The sequence below is a fragment of the Geospiza fortis genome, unplaced genomic scaffold, assembly GCF_000277835.1.
Source record: "Geospiza fortis unplaced genomic scaffold, GeoFor_1.0 scaffold41, whole genome shotgun sequence".
Lineage (NCBI taxonomy): Eukaryota > Metazoa > Chordata > Aves > Passeriformes > Thraupidae > Geospiza > Geospiza fortis.
The window spans coordinates 21,463,912-21,489,332 of record NW_005054299.1 but is presented as its reverse complement, the minus strand read 5'-3'; the positions used below and the strand labels follow the sequence as shown (position 1 = coordinate 21,489,332).

The 25,421-nt window shown below is 36.2% G+C and overlaps 1 protein-coding gene across 1 annotated transcript; it reads right to left on the bottom strand.

Annotated features, from left to right (window-relative positions):
• Positions 1 to 2,018: 2,018 nt before the first annotated feature.
• Positions 2,019 to 17,777, bottom strand: FGFR1OP (FGFR1 oncogene partner). Its single transcript, XM_031060827.1, has 11 exons — positions 17,682 to 17,777; positions 15,772 to 15,826; positions 15,063 to 15,151; positions 13,010 to 13,144; positions 11,382 to 11,465; positions 9,668 to 9,885; positions 6,927 to 7,033; positions 6,299 to 6,367; positions 5,531 to 5,570; positions 4,790 to 4,883; positions 2,019 to 4,324 (listed from the first exon to the last, which is right to left on the bottom strand). The coding sequence occupies exons 1-11, from the start codon at positions 17,760 to 17,762 to the stop codon at positions 4,250 to 4,252; spliced, it is 1,047 nt and encodes a 348-aa protein (XP_030916687.1). The 5' UTR covers positions 17,763 to 17,777; the 3' UTR covers positions 2,019 to 4,249.
• Between the last annotated feature and the right edge of the window lie 7,644 nt (positions 17,778 to 25,421).

Genomic DNA, 25,421 nt, shown 5'->3' with positions numbered 1-25,421 from the left:
ATTTTCATGGTGATTCTTTAGATTTTATTTCATGCATGCAACCGGAATTTCTCTCACTGCAGACTGCTGTCCTTTTATTGGGAACCTGTAGGAAGAGTACAGGTCTCTTTTCCATATGGTCCATGTTGTTGCATTGCATCTGGGTGTTCCCTCCCATACCTGGTTCGGTGGCTGTCCCACAGGTGGTCCCTCCCCATTGGCATCCCATTGGCCACGGTCCTCTTTCCCCGCCCCCTCTCCCCTGGACAAAACCCCATAGCAGGCTGTCTGGAGTCTCTTTCTTTACCTGGGTGGCTGCACCACCTGATGTCCTGTCTCAAGCTAATAAACGGATACCTACACCCACGTGGAGGAAGAGCGCTCCTTGTCTTTTGTCCTTCGCCTATGCTGGTTCCGTGCTGGGCTTGGATTCGTGCTGGCTGGGTTGGGTTCATATAAGCCCAGAAACCCACAGAACGCAGCACCATGTAAGCATGGAAGTTCAGTTTAGCCACCCGTCCTTACCTTCTCTTCTACAGGCAGAACAGTCTCAGCTCTTCATGGATCACACACCCCAGCCCCACCACCATCCTCTAAGCTCCTGTATCATTTTGCGGCAAGAACAGGAAAAAAAACTGAATCCATGGGTAGAACTCTCACACTGGGGGAGCCAAGCTGAGCACAACATTCCAGGTACTGGTCTCACAAGGAAGGGGAAGTAACCACTTCCCTCAGCCTGCACACTGATCCACACTTCTAGGCTTTCACTCTTCACAGTTGCCCCCAAGGCCCTTTTCTGCAAAGCTCCTTTTTATCCAGCCTACCTGTCCACAATTTGGCTACAGAAATGCTCTGGGAGATTTTGGCACCTAGCCTTAGAGGATTTAGCTTCAGTATGAATGAGATCACTTACCAATCTACCAAAACTGCACCTCTTGCAATTCAGTCCAATTTCTTTTGGCTCTGCCTTACAAGGAAAACATCAAACAAAAGGGCCTGCCAAAAGACATGCGTCTGTGGTGGCACAAAGTTCTACCCATGGATAAATTTTTTTCCCTGAGGAGAAGGCTGGTCTTTATTGATAGTATTTCATCAGTTAAAATGACTATACTAAAATGAAAACTAAGTAGTAAACCCCATCTTTACCGGCATCACCCTATCAGGTGTTTCAGTTGTCTCAAGAGCCTGGTGTAGTGTCTATATGTTATCAAAACAGTCTAAAGCTGATAGCATTTTTATTATATCTGGGGAAGTCACTTACAAGGAAATATTTGATGAGATGGGTTGTGGTTTCCCACTTAAAAAGAGGTGGAATGCAGCAATTTCACTAAAAAAAAAAAAGACAGGTATCATTTTTATAATCCATTCTTATTACAAGAGCCATGTTAATGCTATGAAACTGTCAGTCATAGTCTAGGTTTTACTTCTGAAAAACCACAGAATTTGTTAAAAAAATTACAGAGAGCATTTAACAAAATAGAGTATTTCTAACCAGATCTAGTTGATACAGAACTTCTCAGAGCAGTCATCAGTGTCCCTCTCCAACACTTGTTTCTCTGCTCACAGAAGTGTTCCCATCTTTTTATGACAGGGCTCTAGTTGTCAATTCTAACATCTGAGGTGGGGTACTCAACTACATTGGTCCTTCTGGGAGAAGCCTGTGTGAAATACTAAACAACATGGTTTGAAATATACAGTGAAACAAGCATTCAAGAGAGCTTAACTTGTCACTTATGTTTAAATATGTCTAACAATGGTAAACAAGACAAATTTTTCCCAATCAAGATGGTTGGGTTTCTTTCCTTTGTTGAATCATAAACCACCTGACAACTTGGCCTGATACCACTAATGTAATTCTGTCAAGTCTTAACCAGATTGATTATCAGGAATTGCAAGATCCTTTGGGCTTAAAAAGGATTCTCAATTGCAGACTGGACTATAAAAAAAGCATTTTTCATAAAAAACCCCTCAAATCCCATAGAGCTTCCTTAATTTATCTAAATGTTAAGATTTCTGGTTCAACAAGTCTCAAAACACGATTTAGCCAGCACGACAGCTTTATTTTACAATTTGAATTATTATATACAATTCAGTAAAAGTTCACAGGAGGAACAGCATGGAAACGTACCACTTTTTGGTATTTCCTTCAATTACAGCCAAAGTGCAAGGTCTCCAATTAACTCCCAAGGTAAGAGAACAATACTTGGCTGTCAACACAAGTCATGTTAACACTTAAAATATCTAATTAGTTAATGAAAAGGCCACATCTTCAAATGCAATTAGAAGTATTTTAATAAAGTTTTGGTTTCTTTGGGTATGATAAATTGCCACATATCCTACAGCTAACAGGTAATGGAACATCATGTTTTCCCAAGGCATGTAAGAAAGCAAACAACACTGCCTCTGCATTATTCCATACACCTTAAAAATGAATGCCAAAAGCAACTGTTCATGTGAAATTTTATTTCCTTCAGACATGCTGATATTCTTCTTAAGAAAAAAGAAAGGAAAAAAAGAAAGGAAAAAAGTCTAATCCAAACTTTTCCATATACATTATCTTGAGGCACAGGTTCCCCTAACCTTAAATGAATTTTTTACACAGGCTATATCATATGTTACAGCATTGTTCCTATCTGAAGTTATGGCACATTGACTTCCTGGGGTGAAAAAAATTCTCCTCTGTGTTCAGCTGCTACAATATGGCACAAAGTTAAAAGTCAACACCATGACTAAATACTCTGATGCTTTTTTGCTGGCTATTTTTGGGGTGCACATAAATAAAAGGCACACTTTTGCTGTCTCCTCTCAAATCATTTATGTAATGTACAAGCCTAACTTCCTAGCACTGCTCCAGGCCTGCTGGCCCAGTGCAAAAAAACATTTAAGTCAGTTCTAGTGCTAGTAGCAGCTTTATATGCTTAACCAATGGCTTTAGTTTAGCATGCTACTTCCACTGTGGTTATACTGATGACAGGCCAACAGTGTTCCTGAAAAAGAAAATTACAAATCTTCAAAAAAAGACAACTAAGTTAAAAATAAAATTATTTATATTCACTTACATGTCTATTTTCCAGATGTGTTCAGAATGTTCAGAAAGTGCACATTTTGAAGTCTTGTTTCAATATTACAAATGTCCATGACCTACACATTATAGCAGTGCCACTTGCAACAGTATCATTGAAGAACTGTCAACCTTGCCAGGACTGACCCTGTTCTGCAAGAGCATCATGACAATACAAGAATTTGCTCTTAGCTAGAACTTAAGTGTCCATAATGTCTTCAGTATGGTATTTTTAAATATTTGCATTGAACTTTGTACAGCAGTCAGAATCTGAAAAGCAGAAGTTTAGTAGTTTCACTTTTTGGCGCTCATTTTTATTTAAAATATTTTCAAGAATGAAAGTGATCTTACAGCAAATGAAGACCCCTCAAAAATAAAAGCTCCACTAAGTGTTACATACTGTTAAAAACTTACCCCATAAGATTTAGTTACTGATTTGTGAATCCTTACAAAATTACTTTTCATGATTTACAGATAACAGGGATGAAATTATCATATATAAAAACAGCTTAGGTCTTAACATCAACGGTCTGACAAACATATTTAAACAAGAATCTTCTGGGTTAAGACTAGTGCTAAATTTAGCTCCTAAATATAGCTAAATTTAGTTTTAAGAGTTTAGTTACTCTCCATTTAATATGCCTTTAAAAAAGGTAAAGTCCAACTTTCAGAGGAGTCTGTAAAAGAGCAGTTTCAAGTAAGTCTGGAGTAATCAGGTATTGTGGCTAGAGTTACCAGAAATAAGGACTAGATGCTGACTTGACAAGGTTATGTTAAAAGAAGTGTGAGTCGAACCACTACCTTTGAAGGTTCTTGCTTTGGTTATCTTTAAAAAAAAATCTGACTGTTAAAATAACAGTGCAAGTTCACTATAAAGCCACATGCCTCTTTCTCGATGTTCTCTTACCAGTTGGTTTTTATTATGTCCACTGCCAGCAATGGACATTCTGCTTGGAAAATCCACCTCCTTCTGTGAAAGGTTTGGCTGAATCAAATGAAGAAAGTAATTCTGATATCAGACTCAAATGGGAACACATTATTTCATTTAGTTCTTGTTCAGAATATTTAAAAACCTTCTTCACCTACAGTATTTTTGAAACACAAGGCACAAACAGGGAGTGGACATTCCAGCAAAAGGTGATTGTCTGAAATTAATAGTCCACAGCAGTCTTCTAGTCCAGCACAATGAAAGATTTTTGCTGTCCAATTCTATGCCACGTCTTCTAGATAATCTGCAACGTCGCTTAACTGAGAAATGGTAAGGTCTTGTGTGATGCTTTCGAGCTAGAAAATAAATAAAATTGCAAACTCAGAAATGACAAAACCACTAAGTATTATGTAATGTATTCCTTCTTATGCTTTCACATATCTTTTAGCCTCAAGCTCTCTCAGTGAGATTACACAATCCTTTAGGAGGTACTCAGACAGATCTGGAGATGCTGGGGTAAACCTTTGTATGTTGGGCACTGAACCAGCTTGAAATACATTTTACACACCTAGAAAGGCACAGTGAGTTGTACTAATGAACAACTGTTGCAGGGTTTTTGTTTTGTTGGGATTTTGTCAATCAATCATCTAACTTAGCAAGGATACTAGGTGTAAAAACCAGAATGCAACTAATAATGGACCTTAACATACAACCTAGGAACTAAGGATAACAGCATGTTACTTCACAACATACAAGGTTGGAAACAAAGTCAAGAGAAGATCAGAAGAATATAAAAACCAACAATTCAAAAATAATCATACTTTATCACTGGCATTTGACTCTTCTGTTCCCACAGAAAGTTCATCTATTTCTTCACCAATACTGATGTCACTTTTTTCTGAGCGATGACTCGTACTAAAGAGAAAGCAAACCATAAGTACAGAAATAAGACTTCCTTATTAAACATCCAGGTATGACATTACTTTATACCTGGCATTTGACTGGAATTGCACTTCCTAGCAAGTCCGATGTGAAGTTACTTAAAACTTCATAACAACTAAAGGCTTTCTACCTAAACAAAGCCATAATAAATACTAAGAAATATTTAGGCTTCGATCATGCAATTTACAACACCAATACCTTCACATCATAAGCATGAGGTTATTAAATATTTGTTACTGACTACTCATGATACCTTATTTTACAATTGAATATCTCAGCATACAACATAATTATTGACTAACTGCATTAATTGCTAAAACATTATTAAGTGCATGATTCAGGAAAAACACCAAACCTCTTCCACAAAAAACCCAACATAGTATCATGCTGAAGTTAGCAGTAGGTTTTTAAGAAACTCATTATCTATAAAAAGATACATAGTTTGGTTGTTTTTTTAGCTGGTAACTAAATATATTAAAATATCAAACTGAAGTTTAAAGGAGTTCAGAAATACCCAGTGATATTGACTGTCTGTCATATTATGAAATAATTCATATATGCTAGTGATATGCTTATACTGCATAAAGTACTACCCTACTGAAGTACGATCCTTCTCTTACCTGTTGAAGTCATCAGCATATTCATCATCATCTCCATTTCCTAAATAAGATTTAAAAGCTATTAATCAAACAAGTTTTCTCTTCAGGAAACACAAACCCCCTCAATCTATTCCTGCACCAAAATACATGATTTGATGACCAGCAAAAGTGGGAGCAGACTAAATTACTTACACTGATTAGGAAGACGGGTTTATGTTTGCCACCATTTAATCTCAGTATTATTAACATAAACTGTTTCAAAACTGAACATACAATTTCAGGAAGTTAGTTGCATTGCTGAATACAAAACCTGAATACTTGACAGCTCTATTTTGAGAGAATTCTTCCATCACACCTTCTTCATATTGCACCAAAAGAAAGGCAACTTTCAAAAGTGTGGAGGGCCACTGAAAAGCAATAATACTTACCAGGCTACCTTTTACCAAAAATATAAACCTGCTCTTTTCGTAGAAATCTCAACAACAAAATTCATCACTTGGTATTAGTAAATGCATGCACAAAATGAATCAAATTTTTGCTCCATGTGTAAAATATTAACCCACATGACACCAGTTTTCACTTTTCTGGATTTCTTTAGATCACACCTTGCTTTTAAGTATATTAAGCTTTACAATCTATGTTAAATAGAATAATATAAGTAAAAACTGAAGATTTTAGTTCAATATGTGTATTTGAGTTTCTCAGATTCCTTTAAGAAGCTGGGCCAGAATTTATCAGTTATGGCCAACCAAAAATATCACAGCTTCCTTATGTTTAGCAGTTACTTGCCTAATTCTAGTGATCCCAGCTTTGCATTCACCAACCGCAGGTCTTTTAAAACAGAGTTTCTATCCAGATCTGTAAACAAAAGCACTTATATCAGAAATTGGACTTGTCACTCATCAGTAAGATCCCACTTACACATACAAACTAACAATTTATAACAATTTATAAAGAACACCTGTTCTTTTATATCAACCTCGTGTACTTTTATAGTATAGTATGGCAATATTATTTTTTCACAGCTGAACTCTGATAAAGTTTAAAAACTTGAGGAGTAAATAGGAATAATCTCCCACTACTCAGGATTTACAACATGAAAGCAAACACCTCCAAAGAACTGTTACAGATAATTTAAGATAATACAAAGGAATAAGCCAATTTCACTTTAAAACTGAGCAGTAGAATTATATACTCCTTTATATACAGACAAAAAAAGGGATGTAGGTAAGTATTTCATGTTCCAAAGCATAAAATGCCCCAATGGTACCACAACATATCCAAACCAGTAAGCCATCACTCACTAAGAAAGCACTACTGAAAAGCACATTACAACCAGAAGGGGGCCACATACTCTATCATTCTTCCATTACAGAAATACTACAATCATCAAAACACAAAAAATATGAAAACTTACTATCAGTCTCCTTGAGCAAAGGTGCACCAGTCAGGGAGCTTAACCCACTTTTTAGAGCTGGTGCATCAGAAAGGGATGCTAGACCTCCTGCTTTAGCCTCAGTTTTCCTGTAAAAACCAAATAAATAAGCACTCCACTCCCAATAAGAGCTGTAAAATATGCATCATTACTTTCTTTTCTGTTATTAAATTGTCATAAAACTAAAACAGCAATACTACAGCAAAAAAGAGCAAGGAAAAAGGCCTATTCACTCTGCAACCTTAAAAGCAGTAGGCAGTTCACTGGCACAAGTGTCAACCACAACACTGACTGAGGAAGCCACTTTCTCACCCATGCAAAGACTTCCGTCTGTCTTCTCCCACAGACAGAGCACCTTCATCAGCATCACTATTTATGTCTAGGGGCCTGTCATCATCCCCACATGTAAATGCAGCCAAAAGAAAAAAGATTCAGACATAAATCAGTTCTTCAGTTTGTTTTACATCTTAAAGAGATTACATCTGAAGAAGCTATTAATTCTAAGAGCAGTTAGCTCACAGAATGAAAACCTCTTGGTTATAGGAAGATAGACCTCACCACATGTTAACATTCATTTGGTACTACCTAGTTCAAAAGGATTTGAACTTGCAAATAAAGGATGAATAAACACAAATTAAAAGAGACCAAGATTTTCACATTCAGTATTGCCAGAACTTTTTGCTATTTTGATTCCATTCCTATTAATAATGGGCGTAATTAAATCATTCATTTTATCTAGATCACCAAAATATCATGTGTAACATCACACGTTAAAGTCCTTCAAAATTTTGAACAATGGGTCAGAGACCTAGAAATGATGAGTGCCTGGATCATGCCTCACACTGTCATTAGCAACTGCTTGCTCTGAACCCATCTTAAATGAACAGGCAAGATTTCCATAAGGAAATTACCTTTTTGCAAAGAAAGCAATGCTGGCAGCTGTCCTACTTATTTACCCCTTGGGACTCCAGCACGCCAGCACAAAGTACCACAAAGGGGATTCCACGTGAAGAATATGGGGGGTTTTTTGCCCTCTAGAAGAGCTGTCAGGAAGGTAAAAATGAGCAATTCAGCACACACAGCTCAGCTACAAATTCTAGCTCATTTGCTGGTAACATATTTGGCACACCTTATTATGGGATGTTACTAGAATAGCTGCATCACAGTAACATTATGTGCTACAAAATAATACTTGTGGACTCTGACTCTACTACAGACAGATGTAATCTGGAAGCAATTTTTTCTATAGGGAGTTTCTCTACTAGGAAAAAAATCCTTACTTTACTAAATAATTAGTCTGTTTTTTTGATTGTCTTTTAAAAGAAATCTAGTTTACCCAGTTTCAAAGAAAATTTCCCTTGCTGTCATATGAAAATGCTCAAAAATAAGAAATTAGTAAATATTGTTATTATTATGCAAAAGTTTTTACAGACTTTTTAATTTACCAAACTTACCATTTAGACTACCTCCTACAATGGTTACTTTGGTTAAAGGCTAGCTAAACAAGCTCTCAAGTAAGGAGGAGTAAATGCATTCAGATGCAGTTTTAATCTTAATATTAACAATTAGAAAATAAATACTATAGTAGGGTTAGTTCTAACACACAATATTTTCCAGAATACAATCACTGCTCTTTGAGGAAAAAAAAAGTCTGCTCCAACAAAAAACATCCAACAAAAACCGTATTATAAATAATCTTTCACAAAGAGTCCATTAATTTACTAGAGAGAAACCTGGTTTACCTGGCATGATTACTTTGTGCTCTACCAGAAGGATCCTCTTCTAAGACTAAGCATCTACTATAGCAGTAATACAAAAAAGGTTACGCTGCTCTGCCCACTATCAGCATAGCAGGGGAAAAGTCAACTGGCAAACCAACTTACAAATGATCCTGCAACCTATTCCTAATGTCTGCTAAGCTGAAGCAATTCTCTGATTACTGAAGCACAGTAAAAGAACACCATGAAATGATCCTGCAGCATTGCTCAATACAGTGGTATCCAAGCTAAGCTTCAAGATAATTCAACATGATAACACAAAGATAAATTTTTCAGTTTTATAACAAAGGTTCTGTATAGTTCAGTCACCAGTTCTTGTTTCAAATGGCATTTTTCAGTCATTAGACTCCACAGATGAATGACAAAAAACGTTCTTCGCATGCATCTGCAAAATTGGCACACGCAGAAGTAACAACACTTCACTGAAAACACAAAAAGTGTTGCAATGCAAAGAGAAAATCCTCTGCTGCAAGGAAACTTGCCTTGTTATTACAGTCTGTGGAGCCTGTTTAGAGTGTTTTTTGTATTCCTTACAAAGCTGTACCAATATTTAATGCACTGTCCCTGTCACTGTCCACTTCCTTTAGTACAGATCACCACTGCAGCTCTGTTGCAAGAAGAAACACTGAAGTCTGTGCATCACACATGTTCATTCCACCAAAGAAACAGGCTAGGGACATTAGAAACCCTAACTGATGCACCTTAAAGTAATACAGGTTTTTCCACTCACACTACCTCCAAGAGATCCCAGAGGATACTGTGCATAGAATAGAATTGAATCATGGAATAGAACAAAATCTGAGATGTGAATATTTTGGAAACAAAATGTTCCAGATCTGAACACTTATAAAATAAATAATCAAATAACTAATAGCTCTCAAAGGTCTGCAAGCATACAGAGGAAAAAATAAACTATGTATTAAGAAGAACAACCACTTTACCTACCAGCTGAAAGTTCTTTCTGGTTTGGGTACAGGGTCATCAAAGAAAGAATCTCCCTCTACATCATCTTCATCCACAATTGGATCACTTTTTTCTTTGGTATCCAAATCTTTGTTTTCTAGTTGAGGATCTAGTTTTGTTTCATTAGGCAAAAAATGAATACTTTTTTTGCTTGCTTCCCCAGATGAGACACTTGTATCACTCTGAGTGTTTTCAGCAGCCTTGTGAGATAAATACAGGAGTGAGTATTCATGTCATGTAATACTGTAGTGTATATATAAATGCACAACACATAACAGACACCAAGCATCACTTAAAATATTACCTCAAATTCCTGAAAAGTATGAGGAAATTCATTAGTATCATCAAGAACCAGAAAAACGTTCTTTAATCACTTTACAAAGTCTCCTTTAGTGCTGCTGCCATTAAAATCTTTTGTTCCATCCTGTGCATTCCTATGCTATCTACATCACTTTTATTATAAAAGCAATTTTAAAATATCTTGGTTATCTAATAAAGAAATTACAGACAGACTGATTCTTATGCTTTATTCATGTTATTTTGCAACACCTTTACAAACATAGGTTCTTAGTTATAGCCACTGTCTTCAAAAATATCAATTTAAACCCATGAAATTACTCTAAATTCTGTATTAAATGGTAATCTCTGCAATATAGTATTAGGTTTTAAAGTAATTAGCATAACAAAACTGGAGTTACTGACACATTCTCTCAAATACTAAAACCAAAAATGACAAAAGCGAGACTTTAAAAGTACGCAATTTTCAGTCTTCTTCTCATGCTCATGGGTCAGTCCTATAGTCTGGAATGTAAGGACAATTCCACGTGCAACCTTTCACATGAAGTCATACAACTCAAGTGTAACAGCATGGCTTTGTGGCCCAAACAACAATATTCTAATTTACCTAAATAATCAAGGTGCTGAGAAAGAAAAATGTTTTTACATTATTACCTAGCAAGGAGTAGTACTGCTATTTTTACTTTCTCCTAGACCTATTAAAATTAAGCCAGTAAAAGATTTATTACATTAGCTTCCTTTCTACAAACAAAGAGCAGCACAGTTTTGAAATAAAACAAAAAGTATTATTTAATCCAGATAGCCAATATGTATGCAGGTTGTACTGTCTGAAGTATTTTTTATCAGTCATTCAGAAGGCTGAAGCCAAATTTTCAAGCTAAAGACCATGAAAGTTAAAATTACCTTGGTAGGTCTTTTTCATACCAAGGCTATTTTATCTCAGTCACATAATCAATTCAATCACTGGCAGTACTTCAGTTTTTCTAGGGCAGGAAAAAGTACTTAAATCCACAAGTGGTAGTAATAAAAATATTTTCATTTCTTATCCAGAGGAACAGAATTGTTTTTGAAAATTAAGAGCTTGATGATAGCCTGGCTACAGTAAAAGGGAAGCTACAGCTACTTTTCTGTTCTGGGGCCTGTACTATGTCATGCCAGGAAAGTATAAGCACAACAGTTCATCTTTGCTCGGAATAATAGTTGAAAGTTTTGCTGAGTGGAATATATATTCAAACGCAAATATATATTCAGTTTGAATATATATTCAAACTGAAGATCATTTAACTGAATGTTGCAGTTTCATCGGAGTCATATGCTGTCATATCTGCAGTTTCATAGGCGTTCTCTCTTTTACTCATCTCACATACGTTACAAAGCTTTTTATTATATATAATCTTACCTTATTTGGTATAGAGTGTGCACTTGACTGTCCATCAGATGATTTTGATGTGGGGCACTGGCTGTCACTTAGAACTGGAGCCACCTAAGAAGTTTCAAATAAGCACTTACTAAAACTTATATTTAATTTTGTAATAACTGGAACTGGTGAGGTTGCATCTTTATGCATTCAGTTTTGGGTCCCTCCCATTAGAAAAGATATTGAGATGCTGGAACATGTCCAGAGAAGGGCAATAAGACTCATGAAGGATCTAGAAAGCATGTCCTAAAAGGAAGTTGAGGCAGCTGGTCTAAACAAGAGGAGGCTCAGGGGGGATGTAGTGAGGTGGGGACCAGACTCCTCTACCGTGCCTTCAGTGACAGATCTAGAAGAAATGGCCTGAAGATGAGACGGGGGGATTCAGATTATATGCTAGAAAATATGTTTCACAGTTACAGTGGTCAGGCACTGGAACAGGTTACCCAGAGAGGTGGTGGAGTCACCATCCTTGGAAGTGTTCAAGAGGCATCTGGATCTGGTACTGGGTGCCAGGGGTTACAGTGATGGTGCAATGCTGATACTTGAACTGGATGATCTTTTAATGGTCTCTTTCAATCTCAATGATTCTCTGATCCTATGATAATTGCATCCAACAAGAAACAAGGCTACCACGCTCACTTGGACAGTATGCAAACCTTGACTCTAGGAAGACACTTGAGGGTAGTACTAGAGAAAACTGGGAAGTTATAGTCACATACAGTATAGAAATCACAGAGTGAGGAGATCCAGGAGGGGCTCTCCCTTCTAAATTGCACTATGGGATTTGACTCCAATACAACTGCTGGCATATGTACCTCAGCAAGTCATTTAAGCACCCTCCAATACAATGGACTGCTCAATGGAGTCCCCATAGCAGGACACAGACAGACTGGCAGGCACAAGGGTCTTGGCTATCCTGGGGCATTCCCAGACTAATCAAACACAAGGAAATCCCACTTTCAGGTGACAGAAAATTGCTATGTTAAGAAGTCTATGACAACAACCCCTGAATTTAAGCTTTCTTTGGGACACTGAATACATACTGGGTGTAGACAACTTTCTTTCAAGTCACAATCAAATGCTATTGGCTGGGTTTAATTCACTTAATCAACATATTTATTATCTGTTCCATTCAAATACTACCATCATTGCCTTCAAATAGTACAATACTTTGATATATTTAATTTTAAGTACATAAGTTTTCAGTAGAGCTTTAAAGCTTTTGACAAAATTCATTCAAGGCTTTTCAGGTCATATTAAAATTAGAAGTATGCCAAGGAAAACAGGTATAGATAAAAGTGTTATCAAACCACACCAAAATGAGAAATAAGTGGCACAGTGTTTTGTGTCATTTATCTAGATTCACCCTGTGCTACTATGTTGTAGTAGAATATTAATAAAGAGCCCTAGGGTAGTATTAAAAGTAATGGTCATAAAGTTTATCTCTTGTCTCTCTGATTAAGTTGAAGGCATAATATAAAAATAGTGAAAGATCTGAAACAGTGTAATAGTGCAATAGCCAAGTGTTCATAATTTCAGTTTCTTTTTCATCATTAAAAAAAAAGAGTAAACAACTATAAAGAAAGAAATTTCAATTTAGTATTACTTACTTCTCCACCACCTGAAGTCTTTTTCTGCTGACACTTCCTAACAACCTCCAACAACAGGGGGCCACCCACAGTACCTTCTGCTTCCATAATTCCCAAATCTCGAGCTAAGTTTTCTCGACCATCAAGGCCATTTAGCTGCGGGGACAACAGAAGAAAAAAGAACCACAACATCGAAATAACTGTCAGAAAACAAAAGATAAATTTTGTAATACAGAAAAGTCTTATTTAACGCAGCTCTACCTGAACTAAACAGTGATTGTTTATGTTGTCTTGTTGCTGGTAGACTAAAGCAATAAAATCATAGAATCACTCAGGCTGGAAAAGACCCTTAAGATCACCAAGTCCACCACTATACCATGCCCCTAAGTGCCACATCTCCACCTCTTTTAGATACCATCTATTGCATAATTTACTTCTGATCTGTACCTCAACTTGTCACAGAACATGCAAAGTTATTTTAAATATGCAAGAAGACATCATTAGCATGCTTTGGAATTTAAGAATTTATATGGCCAAATTGCTTCAGCCTATCACATTTAAAAGCAGACCCAAGGACACCCAGCCAGTGGTCCCAGCAAATTCATGGATGATGGGGAGCCACCATTCCTCTGCATACAGAACTACACTTGCACAGGTCAACACCTTTCAGACCCTGTTTCACAATAAAAAATACATGGGTTTGGACAGAAAAAGGGATGAAATCAATTTGGTATCATCCAAAAACCCCACCAAAAAACCCCAACAACACTTTTTCAAACTGAACTTCACACTATAGGAGAAGCAGCATGCTACAGCAAACCCAGGTTGGTTAGCACAGCCCCAGATGGCAACACTGCAAAGGGCACTGGTTCATCTTGATCTCTTATGACCATATAGAGACACTTCCTATCAGAACAAGGGTCTAGCAAATACTGATGTGAGCCACCACTTGCCAAGCACCCTGGATAAACAGACAGCACAAGAAACTGCTCAGAGGCAGAGGCTAGTAGAGACAGACAAAGTCAAATCTCTCAGCAACCTACACAGCAGTCTTGGCCAGCTCAATTAACTTTGGCCAAATTTCCTTTATGCTCTGCAATAAGTGAAATGGACCTGTTTACTGGAAAACAGAAGGGGGTGTTTCAAAGAGCACAATATTCCTTTACAATGCAAATGAAGCACTGCTCCCCAAGAGTGAGTGGCAACACAACACAAAGTGTGGCTCTTTTTATTTGCTCCTATTTGGTAGCATGAACATGAATCTTTGTACAGATGTGTTCTAGTAATAACTTAGCAACTAATTTGGCTAAGGATATTTGGCAAAGAACAAAGTTGTGTGGGATTTTCTTTGAGTAAGCCCCTAAAAAGAAACATTAATTTCTGAGAAACAGAAGTCAACTAACTGATTGATTTGAAAAAATTACATTTTAATATATTAACTAGTTAAACCAACTTCAAGAAAAAAAAAGTAATTCAGATATAATGAGAAATTCTGCAGTGAAATGAAACTGCTTCAAACCCAAAATTATTATTAAAACCTTTATATCATAAAAAGAGACAAAGATGATGAAAACTCTCTAATTCAGTACTAAAGCCTTAAAGCAATTCGTTAGGCCACATAATCACTGTAGGTCCCTCCCAACCGAACTATTCTATTCAACCACTTTTTGTGAAGTATATCTGCACAAAGTCCTTTGTGTCACTGAAATTTCTTTCAGAGCAGATGACTGACATTATTTTAGTTTTCATGTAATGATACTAATTTAATATTATGACATAGTAAAGTTAGTGGCAAAAAATGTTGCAGGGATATGAAGTATTCATATACCACTATATGATTCCACAAAAATTATCAGCTCGTTAGCTCAAAATCAAATTACTATCTAGCACTGATTTTGATAAAGAGAAATATTCACATTAGTCCACTTTCCTGAAAAATGTATTTTCATGACACTAAAGCACCTATTACAGACAAAACATAAAAACCACATTTTTAATAAAAACAAATAAGTGCTTTAAATAAATTTGCCATAGTGAGCATTGCATACAAACAAACAAACAAATCAACACTTACCGTGCTTGATTCAGGCTGAAAAACAGCTAAAGTAAAATCAAGATTGAAAAAACGTAGAAATTCTGCAACAAGACCTGCTACCAAGCGACCTAAAAAGAAAATAAGAAGAGTTAAAATACACCAGACAGAAACAAATCTTATTTCAAAGATTTAACACCAGCACATATGGCTTCAGTATGGACATAGTTTGGACATTCAGCAAACTACCACCTCATAACAAGTTTGTATACCAACTCCCTAATTTTGAATTGGCCATCATATAAAAATAGTTTAAGCCAGTAATACTGCAAGAGCTTTACAGACTGGTTACAAAATTCATTTGCAGCATTTTTAAAAACTATTCAGCTGTTTTAAAAACATAATTTTGACATTTGTCACATATGTGCATTTCCTCCTGCACTTCTACTCTTAGTTTTCACTGGTTACTGTTTCTATTAGTCTAGAATGTCTCTGAGTTAGCACAATCATAAGGCACTGTGAAATATTAACTTCAATGCCTTAATCACCTTAATTAAAAATATAACTTCAGCAATATTAACTTTAAAAATTGTAGATTTAATTCTATTCTGAACAAGTAGCAATTAGGACATCTGAAAGGAACAAAAGCGTACTTAATGTAACGGAGACTGCACTATTAATAAGAGTCAAAGATTTAATCCTTTGTCTCCCGTTTTTATTATCAGAAGTATATACTAAACATAGAACTTACCATCCTTTGTACCTAAAAAACTTTTCAAGCTTTCATTTACCAGAGGTGCTTCGTTCTGTCAAAAAGCAAAAACCAAACAGCAATTAACGTCATCTACATGCCAGCAAGAAACTGAAAACCACAGCAAAATAATGTTTGGCTGTACTCTGCTGCACAGTGATGCCCTGCCCATGCAATTCACTTCTTAAAAATCTACCTTTGTATGTATTCTATAACTACAAGTTAAAGTTATGTAGCAATAAATTTATTGAGGCAAATTAAAATTGTCTTGGAGTTAAAGTAATTTCACCAAAATTCTTAATATCATACTGATTTTTATTTATCTAATAAAGACTGAAGAGGTAAGCTAAGCAGGTAACTTCCCATATTCCTCCTCTAATACAGTGCAAAGTTTAAGGCAATTCAGTCCAGCCTTTTAAAAACTGGAAATTTACAAATCTTCCAGACGAAGTGTGGACAATGCTAATTATTAGAACACAAATCAATACTAATCATCTATTAATTAAAACACCTTCAAAGATATTATGAAAAATGGTTTTTTCTCCCTTGTTAGATTTGCCCTCTTCAATTTTTAAACAGAAATAAATCAATATGCTATGTCTGGGTTTGTCAAAATCATTCTGGGATTTTTCAAAACTAATTCTAAATGCCATTCCTAAGATGGAATGGGTATCCTGGGTAAGAAAAGGATCAGTTATAGGTATTTATCACTACAGTTGCAAATGCTAACACATTTCTTGCTAGCACAAGAAAAGTGCTACCTGATAAAAGGAAATCTTGCTTAATATTTGAGAATTCAGATTTGTGGTGAGTATTAATATGTCACCAGTATCAGCAGTGTAAATTTAAAATATCATTATACTTTTGAGCTTTTTGAGAAATGGTGAGCTGAAATTTACTGTAGCAAATCTCTCTTCACCTTACTTGAACTATTGCTATTACTCTCCAGTTAGTGTGGGAGGTTGTTCTCTGGGTGCTCTATAATATCCTGAACTATTCCACCACATCATCTTCAGCTATCTTATGTTAAATTTCTGGAATATGGAATCTCATATCATAGAATAAATACTTCCCATCCTTACTAACCAAAACCTTCCCATCCAATATTGTCTGTTTCAGTAAACATGTTTTTCAGAAAGAGCTCAACCATGTAACCAGTAGAGGAATAGAACATTCCTCTCCTTTTGAAGCAGAGAGGCTGGACATACAGCACTCTCTACTCCCAATTCTAGAATTTGGAAAGACAGAGGAAATGAAGCAAAGTCAGCAGTAGGAGAGGTCACAAAACTGGTATCTGTATACCACAGCAGTACTCTTATGCAACCATGTATCAGTATCTCATTCCCTTAATATTAATGTATTGCAGAGATGTCAGTAAATAGTCCATCTCTTTATTAAGAATTCATCCTTAAGTATTAAAGCAAATTATCCTGAAGCAAGCCTACAACATCCTTATGGGAAATATCATAAGCATTAGCATACTTGGCATTTTACTGGACTAAACTGCTTTTGAAATACACTTGTCAAGACACCCCAGTAAAATATTTTCCATTTCAAAAGAAATTATTCTGATTTGATAAAATCTTGATCAGTCAAGTAAATATATTTTTTTAAAATATGTATTTGATAGAGAAAACATTTAGCTATTCTGGTCAACTGGACAGAAGCCATATAAACTCAGCAGAGACAGAGACTTAAAATTATAATTTCAAAAGGCTATTTAACAATTCCTGTTTTTAAACATCAGGAAACACCCTGACAGTCCTGTTTTGAGTTCTTTATACATCTAATGCAGAAATACGTCTTTTTATCTTGTTATATTTTACAAATAGAAAGTATTAAAGCTATTATATTTAATTCTACACAAAGGATGTTTTTTCTTTCTGATTTGTTTTTTCAGGTTCTCTTACCTCTACTTTCTCTTGCTCTTCTAATGCCAAAAACACAGCTGCTCGTAACTCTGCCTGCCAAACAAAAAACAAAACAAACATTTCTACATGCACTTTTTTCCTAAGCAAATAGGATGCAAAGAACTAGCAAGTAGCTTTACAGCTATTTGTTTCTCCTCAAGCAACTTGGCATGGACTGTAATCTATATCAGTGCAATTAAAACACTTAAGATTACAGGCAATGTTACTTGAGGCGGAGAAATAATAGTTTCCACTCTGAGAACAAGGCAGGGGGCAGCATAATTTGATACAAGACTTCCTAAATTATTTCTTTGTACATAAAAAGATTCCAAAGTACCTAAATTATCTTCTATTAGTTTCTTTGACAGTTAAACATCCATCTCTTTCAGCAGCTCCAAAACACCTACTCTTCATTTACAATTCTCTCAGGAAATATGAACAAATAGGCCACAATAACCTGTTAAAAACTAAACATTAAGATATACAAATTGCTATGATTTCTTGTCAGATTACACTCAAAACCCCAGAATTTCTCAAGCAAAAGAACATGATCACAGTCATTCAAATACTCCTGGTAGTAATGGTTTACCTACCTGATTCTAAATGTATTATAATAAAGAATCAGAATTCTTCTGAGGACTACTTTGAATATTGAAGCTTAAGCCTTGCCTACTTTTTAAATTTTTTTGTTAAGCACTACAATTCTTCTACTTTGAATGAACATGTCAAATGGACAGCATACATTTGATGAATTAGTTGGCCACTTTAATCAACTCTTAGTCTTGACATTTTGAAGTAAGTCAGTAGATAACACTGCAGTAATAAACTAGAAAAGACAGCATATTAAAGTTTTCACCACAGCAAGAAAAAATATCAGAATTTAAAAGAAAGATTTCTTTCCATAACTAAGAATTACACCACTACAAAGAATGTCTGGACTTTCTCATACATATTACAAGAGATAACTAAACGTGAAGTAACTGGTCCCTCCCACCAAAAAAATAAAACCAAAAGGAAATGCCCACCCATAAAAAACCCAAAGCAAAAATCCACAAACCCCACCAAACAAAAAACCAACCCACCCAAAAAAAATCCAAACTCAAACACCTCTCATGGGAAAAACAAACATTTCTTTTTTAAGGAAACTCCTCATTGGACACCTTATTGAAAGACAAAAAAATAATGCTAAAAAGCTAAAAGGATTTCCCACCAAAAGAAGAGTAAAACACTAACAATATGCAATGGTCATACTGACACGGCAATCACATTTTTTCAGTTGCTGGGATTTTCAATCAGAAAATCCTCTTATATGTAATTAATTAATTTATTATTCTTACCTTTTTTTCAGGTGTTGGGGTACAGTTGTCAATCAGTGAGACCCCTTACACACCCCATTAACTTAAATATTACTCTTACAAAATCAGTTTTCATTTACCTTTGCAACCAACAGCTAATAACTTGTTTATTTAGTCTTACCTCACTAAGATAAACCTGAAAGCATGGCTTTCTTTGTCACTTAGGCCACAGAAACCAAATATATTTACATAATAGGATAATAAAAATAACAAAGCATTCCTGACTGGCTATTACAACTGTTCAAAATAAAACAGAGCAGTCAATGCATGTGGGTAGGGGTAAACCCCCCTAACGGTCTGGAGAATTAAGTTGTTTGAAAATAGTTGCCAGTACATCAGCTAATCCAAAGTCTGACCTGTTTTAAGATTCTGGAACAATATCAAACTGTCACTTTTTTTTTGGCTTAACTGGGATTGTTTGCCTGCTCCACTCGTCTAGGTCCAATCCACTGGCTTTTAATTACTTACATACTATCCCCACAAGGAAAGTTTACACTACTACTACAACACACTGACCTTCATCCTTTGTGGTGGCTGCTGGTCAGATCATAGCACAATACTCTCAAAATATCATCTCAATAAATTTAGACAAAGAACCACACACTAGAATTTGTGTGATGTTAAAGCAGTAATGCTCAACTTCATGCAGAAGAAAGTAAAAAGCAACAATAACAAAGCTGAGGCCAAAGGAATAATCACCCTACTACAAGGTGACTCATACTACACCAGTAGGATGGACAATGTCATATAGGCTTTTCAGGACCTGAGGCCAGTCATAGAGAATCTGAACACCAGAGACTGAGATCACCATCATCAGGTACGGCCACAGCAATTTGCTCCCACCAGCAGATACGAAGTTTATAACTACACAGATTAATCCACTTACAGTGTTCTCACACTTCTTTTGTTTTTAATTGGTATGAACAGATTGCATTTCTTTTTGCCCTAGTACCCTTTGGCACCAGCCCAATCCGTGTCCCATACATTTTACAATCTACTCTCATCATTTTCATCATTTCACCATTCCACACTGCCGCATTCTGCTAGCAGTATTCAACACAATCCAAACACAATCTAAATACACTCTGAAGAATTTTATACACCATCTAGTAGTAAAGCAGACCAAAGCTTGGTATTTTAATTCCCCACCCATATTCTAAGTCTTCAATAAAACAAGATTATGCCAACATTATGTTGATGAGTAAGTGTCTATCACTTCTACATCCATCAAGCCCACAGACTTCTTTCTCATACTGTGAAAGACACCCATTCTCTTCTATCCCTAAGAAGTTTTATCAGGCAAGAGCTCGTGTCAATGAAACAACAATTTGGTTTCACTGAACTTTGCTAAAACAAGTAAAGCTATCATTGTATATGACAAATACTGTCTGTATTCGTATTTGTGTTAGAGAAATGTACGGATCAGTGTTTTGAAACAAAATTAAATTTCCCCTTTTACTCCCAGGCATTTACAGCTCATCAGACAACACTGGTTTTTACTGATTGTTACTGTACTATAAATCAGAAATCAAAGTCCATGAAAAAAAGCATGTTTTCTGCACTGATCTACAGTATCCCTCTTTAGAACCTGGGTAAATTTACCCTATTCCAAATAAAGACCCTTTTGCACGCGCCCTAAGGACTGTCCATGAAAAGAAGCTCCCTCAATCTGCAGCTCCCTGGAAAAGTGGATAACAGTTCTTACTATCTCAAGAGTTCCCCAAACACACTTTTTAGGTGGCATGTCAAAAAATGCCTATCTAATTTGGAAATATGCTTTTAATAGGAAGACAACAAGCACCTACATTAAAAAGGTTATTGGTCTGATTTAGCAGTATGCTTGTAAAGCCATCCACAGCATTGTACATAGCAGACACTGGATGAAAAGTGAAAGGATAAGACAGAGGCCACCCAGGACTGAATGATTACCTGTAATCTGTAACTACCTCCCACTTGCAGACTCCAATACGTATAATACTTAGCAAGTCCATGGAATTTCTGGTTTTTTGGGGATTTTTGGGTTTGGTTTCTGTTTTGTTTCTGTAGTATTTGTCTTTGATTGTGATAGAATAGATTTGTCCAGGACTTAAACAAGAGATCTGATTTTCCTAAGACAAAACCTGAGACAATATTTTCCAGCAGAAAAATACTTCAACTTCAAACACATTCCTACACCTCAAAGCACATAGGCACATCAGTGACCAAGATGATTTCTTATAATATGCAAAAACTCTGGATATGGCTTGCTCCTTGCATTGTGTCTCCTTTGTACAGCTACACAATTCACCTTCAATCCCAATATCCCAACACCTTCCAAAGAGACCTCATCAAAATAATTTTTTCCTATCAAGCTTTATCCATATTTTCTATTGCTGGGACAAAATTTCGTATGAATGAGCAATGGTTTCCCAACACTGATCTCCAAATGCTGTGGAATACTACGTAAAAAAGTGGGAAATTTAACTTCATAAACTGCTTGGTACCTTACCTGCTTAGCACAGTTGAGTATGACATTGTCTGCTAGCTAACAGAGCATTGCTGTCTGCTTTGTTCATCTCTCAACATTTCTACAAACTCCTAGAGTTCTGTAGCTTTTCCAGAGGAAGTCCTGGGTTTCTTTTTTCATCCAAGACTCATTAGCAGAAACCATAATATGAATTTCAGCCTGTCAAACGCATATGCTACCACTCTTCTCAACCCACTTCATCAAGCTGAACACAATTTTTGAAGCCATACAGGCAGGGTTGCATGTTCCCTAAGAAAAAAGGGATAGGCAAGTTCAGCAAGTGCCAATACAGGAGACACTTCAGACATCTGCAATGGGCCAGCTGAAGATGCAAAATCTCCTGCAAGCTTGCACTCACAAGATGTGCATCAGAGGATGGTGTGGCTAAATGTGTGGTTTAGGGAAGTGAAATGATTAAAGCAATGTATAAGATTTCTCAAAGACCTTCCAGCCAAAGCACAGGAATGTGTAACCACCATCTGTTCCAGTGTTGTGGAACAGCCCCGTATATGCCCAAGCATAAATAACCTCTTGCATTTGTAAAATTTAGCGGCACATGGGCACCTTTCTGCAGAACTTTCAGTATCTCCACTTCCTAACTCCAAAACAACTGCCATACACCTTGGTAGATAGAGAGCAAATGCATTGCTCTGGAAAGAGACATGGCAGAACACTGAGCTGTTTAACTGCTGGTGATCAACCCAGGCTGAACCTCTGTGTGCACCAGAATAAACTACCTCTCCCAGTCTACACACATCACAAATCCAAGGCTGGTGTCAAACCATAACCAGGAACATCTCTACCAACATTACTCAGTAATATGCTCCCTGTAATCTCCATCTGCAAAATCTGTAAAAGTTCTCATCCTTAAGCACAGGGGTATGCTCTCCCCCACTGCCTGCCAAACTTTGGAACCTCGGCTAAGTGACTTAAAGGAGTGATTCGGCGCACATAATCTCCTAGACATAAACAAACAAAGCCCTGGACAAGGAGTGGAACCAGTCATACTTAGACTCCTCCCCAAGAATATGATGAGGACCATACTGACATTTAAATGTTAAATTTCAGTTAGTTTATTTGAAATTAAAAATGGTTATATTTCACTTGACTTATAAAACTAAAAAGAAATAGATTTTAGTTTGACTTTCTGGTATGAACTGCTCTAAAATAAACAACACACCACAACATGCAGAAAACAGGAGTTACACTGCAGTGCACAGCATGCTCATCATGACAGTTAATAATTCTAAGACATTTAAAAGCACTGTTCATTACTGTACATGGACTGAAGATGCAGAAGCAAACAGCACAATTTTAACTGACCTGTGCACATGCTCATATTAAAAAATGGCACTTTTATCCTCTCTAGCATCACACCACCTGCTTGTACCTCAGCTGTCCACATTTTCAAGCAAATAAGCAAGAAATTAGCAGTACCACCTAGCCAAAAGCTTTACTAAGCATGTGACATCAGTGATGCTAACCCCCCTCACATAACTGTAGCAACGGTAAGTTCCAGAGAAGATGCAAGATTCAGGTAATATAAACTTAAATTATTCCAAAGCAAGAGATTAAAATATATAAACCAAAACAAAAGAGAATAACAAAGAAGCATAATGGCTCCTCTTGCTCAGATGATGACAGCTTCCCTAGGAGAAAGATCACATTCTCTTCTAGACAGAACACCCCTATTTGTACACTATCACACAGAAACAGTGATAATTTTCACCGAAATACAAATATCTACAGTTACATTGTGTGTTTACAGAATTCACTAGAAAGCTGTTTCATCCATCAGACTAATTCCAGCAATCAACAAACTATATACAGTACACATCTGTACTATATACAGATATTTATGTGTGTGTGTATACATATACAAACATATTGCATTTTAGAGAGTACAGGAAATTCTCAACTGCAAGCAGTAAATACATTTATACAACTTCCAGTTTTCACAATATTACTTTATTAATTACTTCAGTGTTCAAACTTTAAGAGATATAAAAATTATGAACAAATTTTTAAAATGTCATAAGTATATTTTTTCAGCTAAATAATTTACATCAACACCAATGCACCCAAGAAATTAATCTCAAAATAAGAATAAACTAATCAACTGCAAGCCATTATTAAATGGTCTCTAGAGAACTAAATTATGACAATAAGTTTCTTTCTTTCCAGAAATTACTCTCATTATGTTACAAAATGTGACACCCTGATACATCCCATCCACTGAAATAATTCCCCTTGAATTCTAATCCTTCCAAAGCCTCATACCAATGCAGCTATACACTGACCACATATTTTTCTCCTTAATGTAGCTACTTCAATAAATCACAAATACTTCATTGTAGCTTTCTAGCCTCATCCATCTTGAAAAATGGTCAGTTCTTATTCTAAAGTATGAAACAAGCATCATTTTTGATAACATGTAAATGTTCAGTCCTACCACATAAAAAAATATTGACACATAATAGATAAGCACTATTGAACAACATCAAGTTTAACTAATTTTAATAACAGGATGACTGCAACTTTTTTTAATGGATGGTATAATCTAATTTCAATTAAAAGATGACAGTTTGAAAAGCCTTGCTCAATCTTAATTGTTCCAGCAACAGGGTTTTGTCAAGTAATACAAAAAACAAAATCTCTAAGTCATTAACACTGCCAAACAACACTCATCAAACTCCCATGCCAATTAAGGTTTACAGCTAAGAAAAAAAATCACCATGAGTTCTTCCAGTCAAAAGCCTCAGCCATAAGCATACCAGTTATTAAACAGTAACACCTTGTATTAAGCAGAGACATAATCTGGCAAGGAGGCTGCATTTTGTATTTTTCTAAGTCATATGCTAATTTGCTGTAACAGCAAAACCTTACACAGTATTGGATACCGCACACTCTAAGCATTACAGAATAGTGAACTACAATACATTTATTCACATAAAACTCAATGGACTGGCAACCATAGCATGAAATTTTACATACTACACAAAGGTAGGAATTAAGAAATCATGGTTCACGAGTTCAATGTGACCCAACTGCCTTCCCATGCTTTTTTTAATTACAATTTTACTATCACCATACTTGCATTGTTTAATAGTAGGTGAGTGGTTAACAAGTAGCCCAAAAGGCCTATCTGACATCTATTAGAAAAGCCTCACTACTCAGAACACAGTTGCTTGAGCTAGAATCTTTATTCTCTTACAGATCTTAAATATGGATCATCCATTTGAAAGGGATGAACAATGTGGTTTTGAATATTATTTTGCTGAAAAGTATGACTAGTTAAAAATACAGTAAACTTGAAAGTACATGCACAAAGATGCTCTCACTTCCATAAACCACTTACTGAACTGTTCTTGAACTATCAGCAATGACCATCTACCTATGGAGACTTAAAACAGCTCTGTGGATAAACACCATCATCCCTTATCTGAAAGCTACACTTCATTTCTCCTCCAGCCTCGAAGGAAACTTGCTCTCTATTATACACAATAATTATTCCTAGAAGCTTTTAATTTGAACAAGAATCCACGGAACCAATTTTCCTACCGTTTCTGACACAAGCTCAGGCTGCACCACAGACTCAGTAGTAGCGTGCACTCCACTATCTTCCGTATGTTTTCTTAACATAGCACTATTTGTTCCCTGTGAGCAGACAGCATCCCCCGAGAGTTTCCAGACTTAGCAAGCCTTCAAGGCACAAGTGAAGCAACCCACCCTCAAGAAGAACAAGTGCTTAAATAGCGACCCACAACTCCCACAATTTCCCCGCTTGAAATTTCCAGTAAGAGTTTTCCCCTATCGAAGCGGGGATTAACTTCACCCACCCCGTCCCGCACCACGCTGCTGCCCATCGCTTCCAGCCAG

What these genes read in the sequence shown, in the direction of transcription:
- FGFR1OP (XM_031060827.1), bottom strand. Translation starts at nt 17,762, where the DNA reads ATGTTTGTTTTGTTTTTTGTTTGGCAGGCAGAGTTACGAGCAGCTGTG. An exon ending in TTTTTTAGGTACAAAGGATG is followed by an intron (nt 15,152 to 15,771) that starts GTAAGTTCTATG and finishes TTTTCTTTTTAG; the next exon opens with GTCGCTTGGTAGCAGGTCTT. An exon ending in TATGCTGATGACTTCAACAG is followed by an intron (nt 4,884 to 5,530) that starts GTAAGAGAAGGA and finishes CTTTCTCTTTAG; the next exon opens with TACGAGTCATCGCTCAGAAA.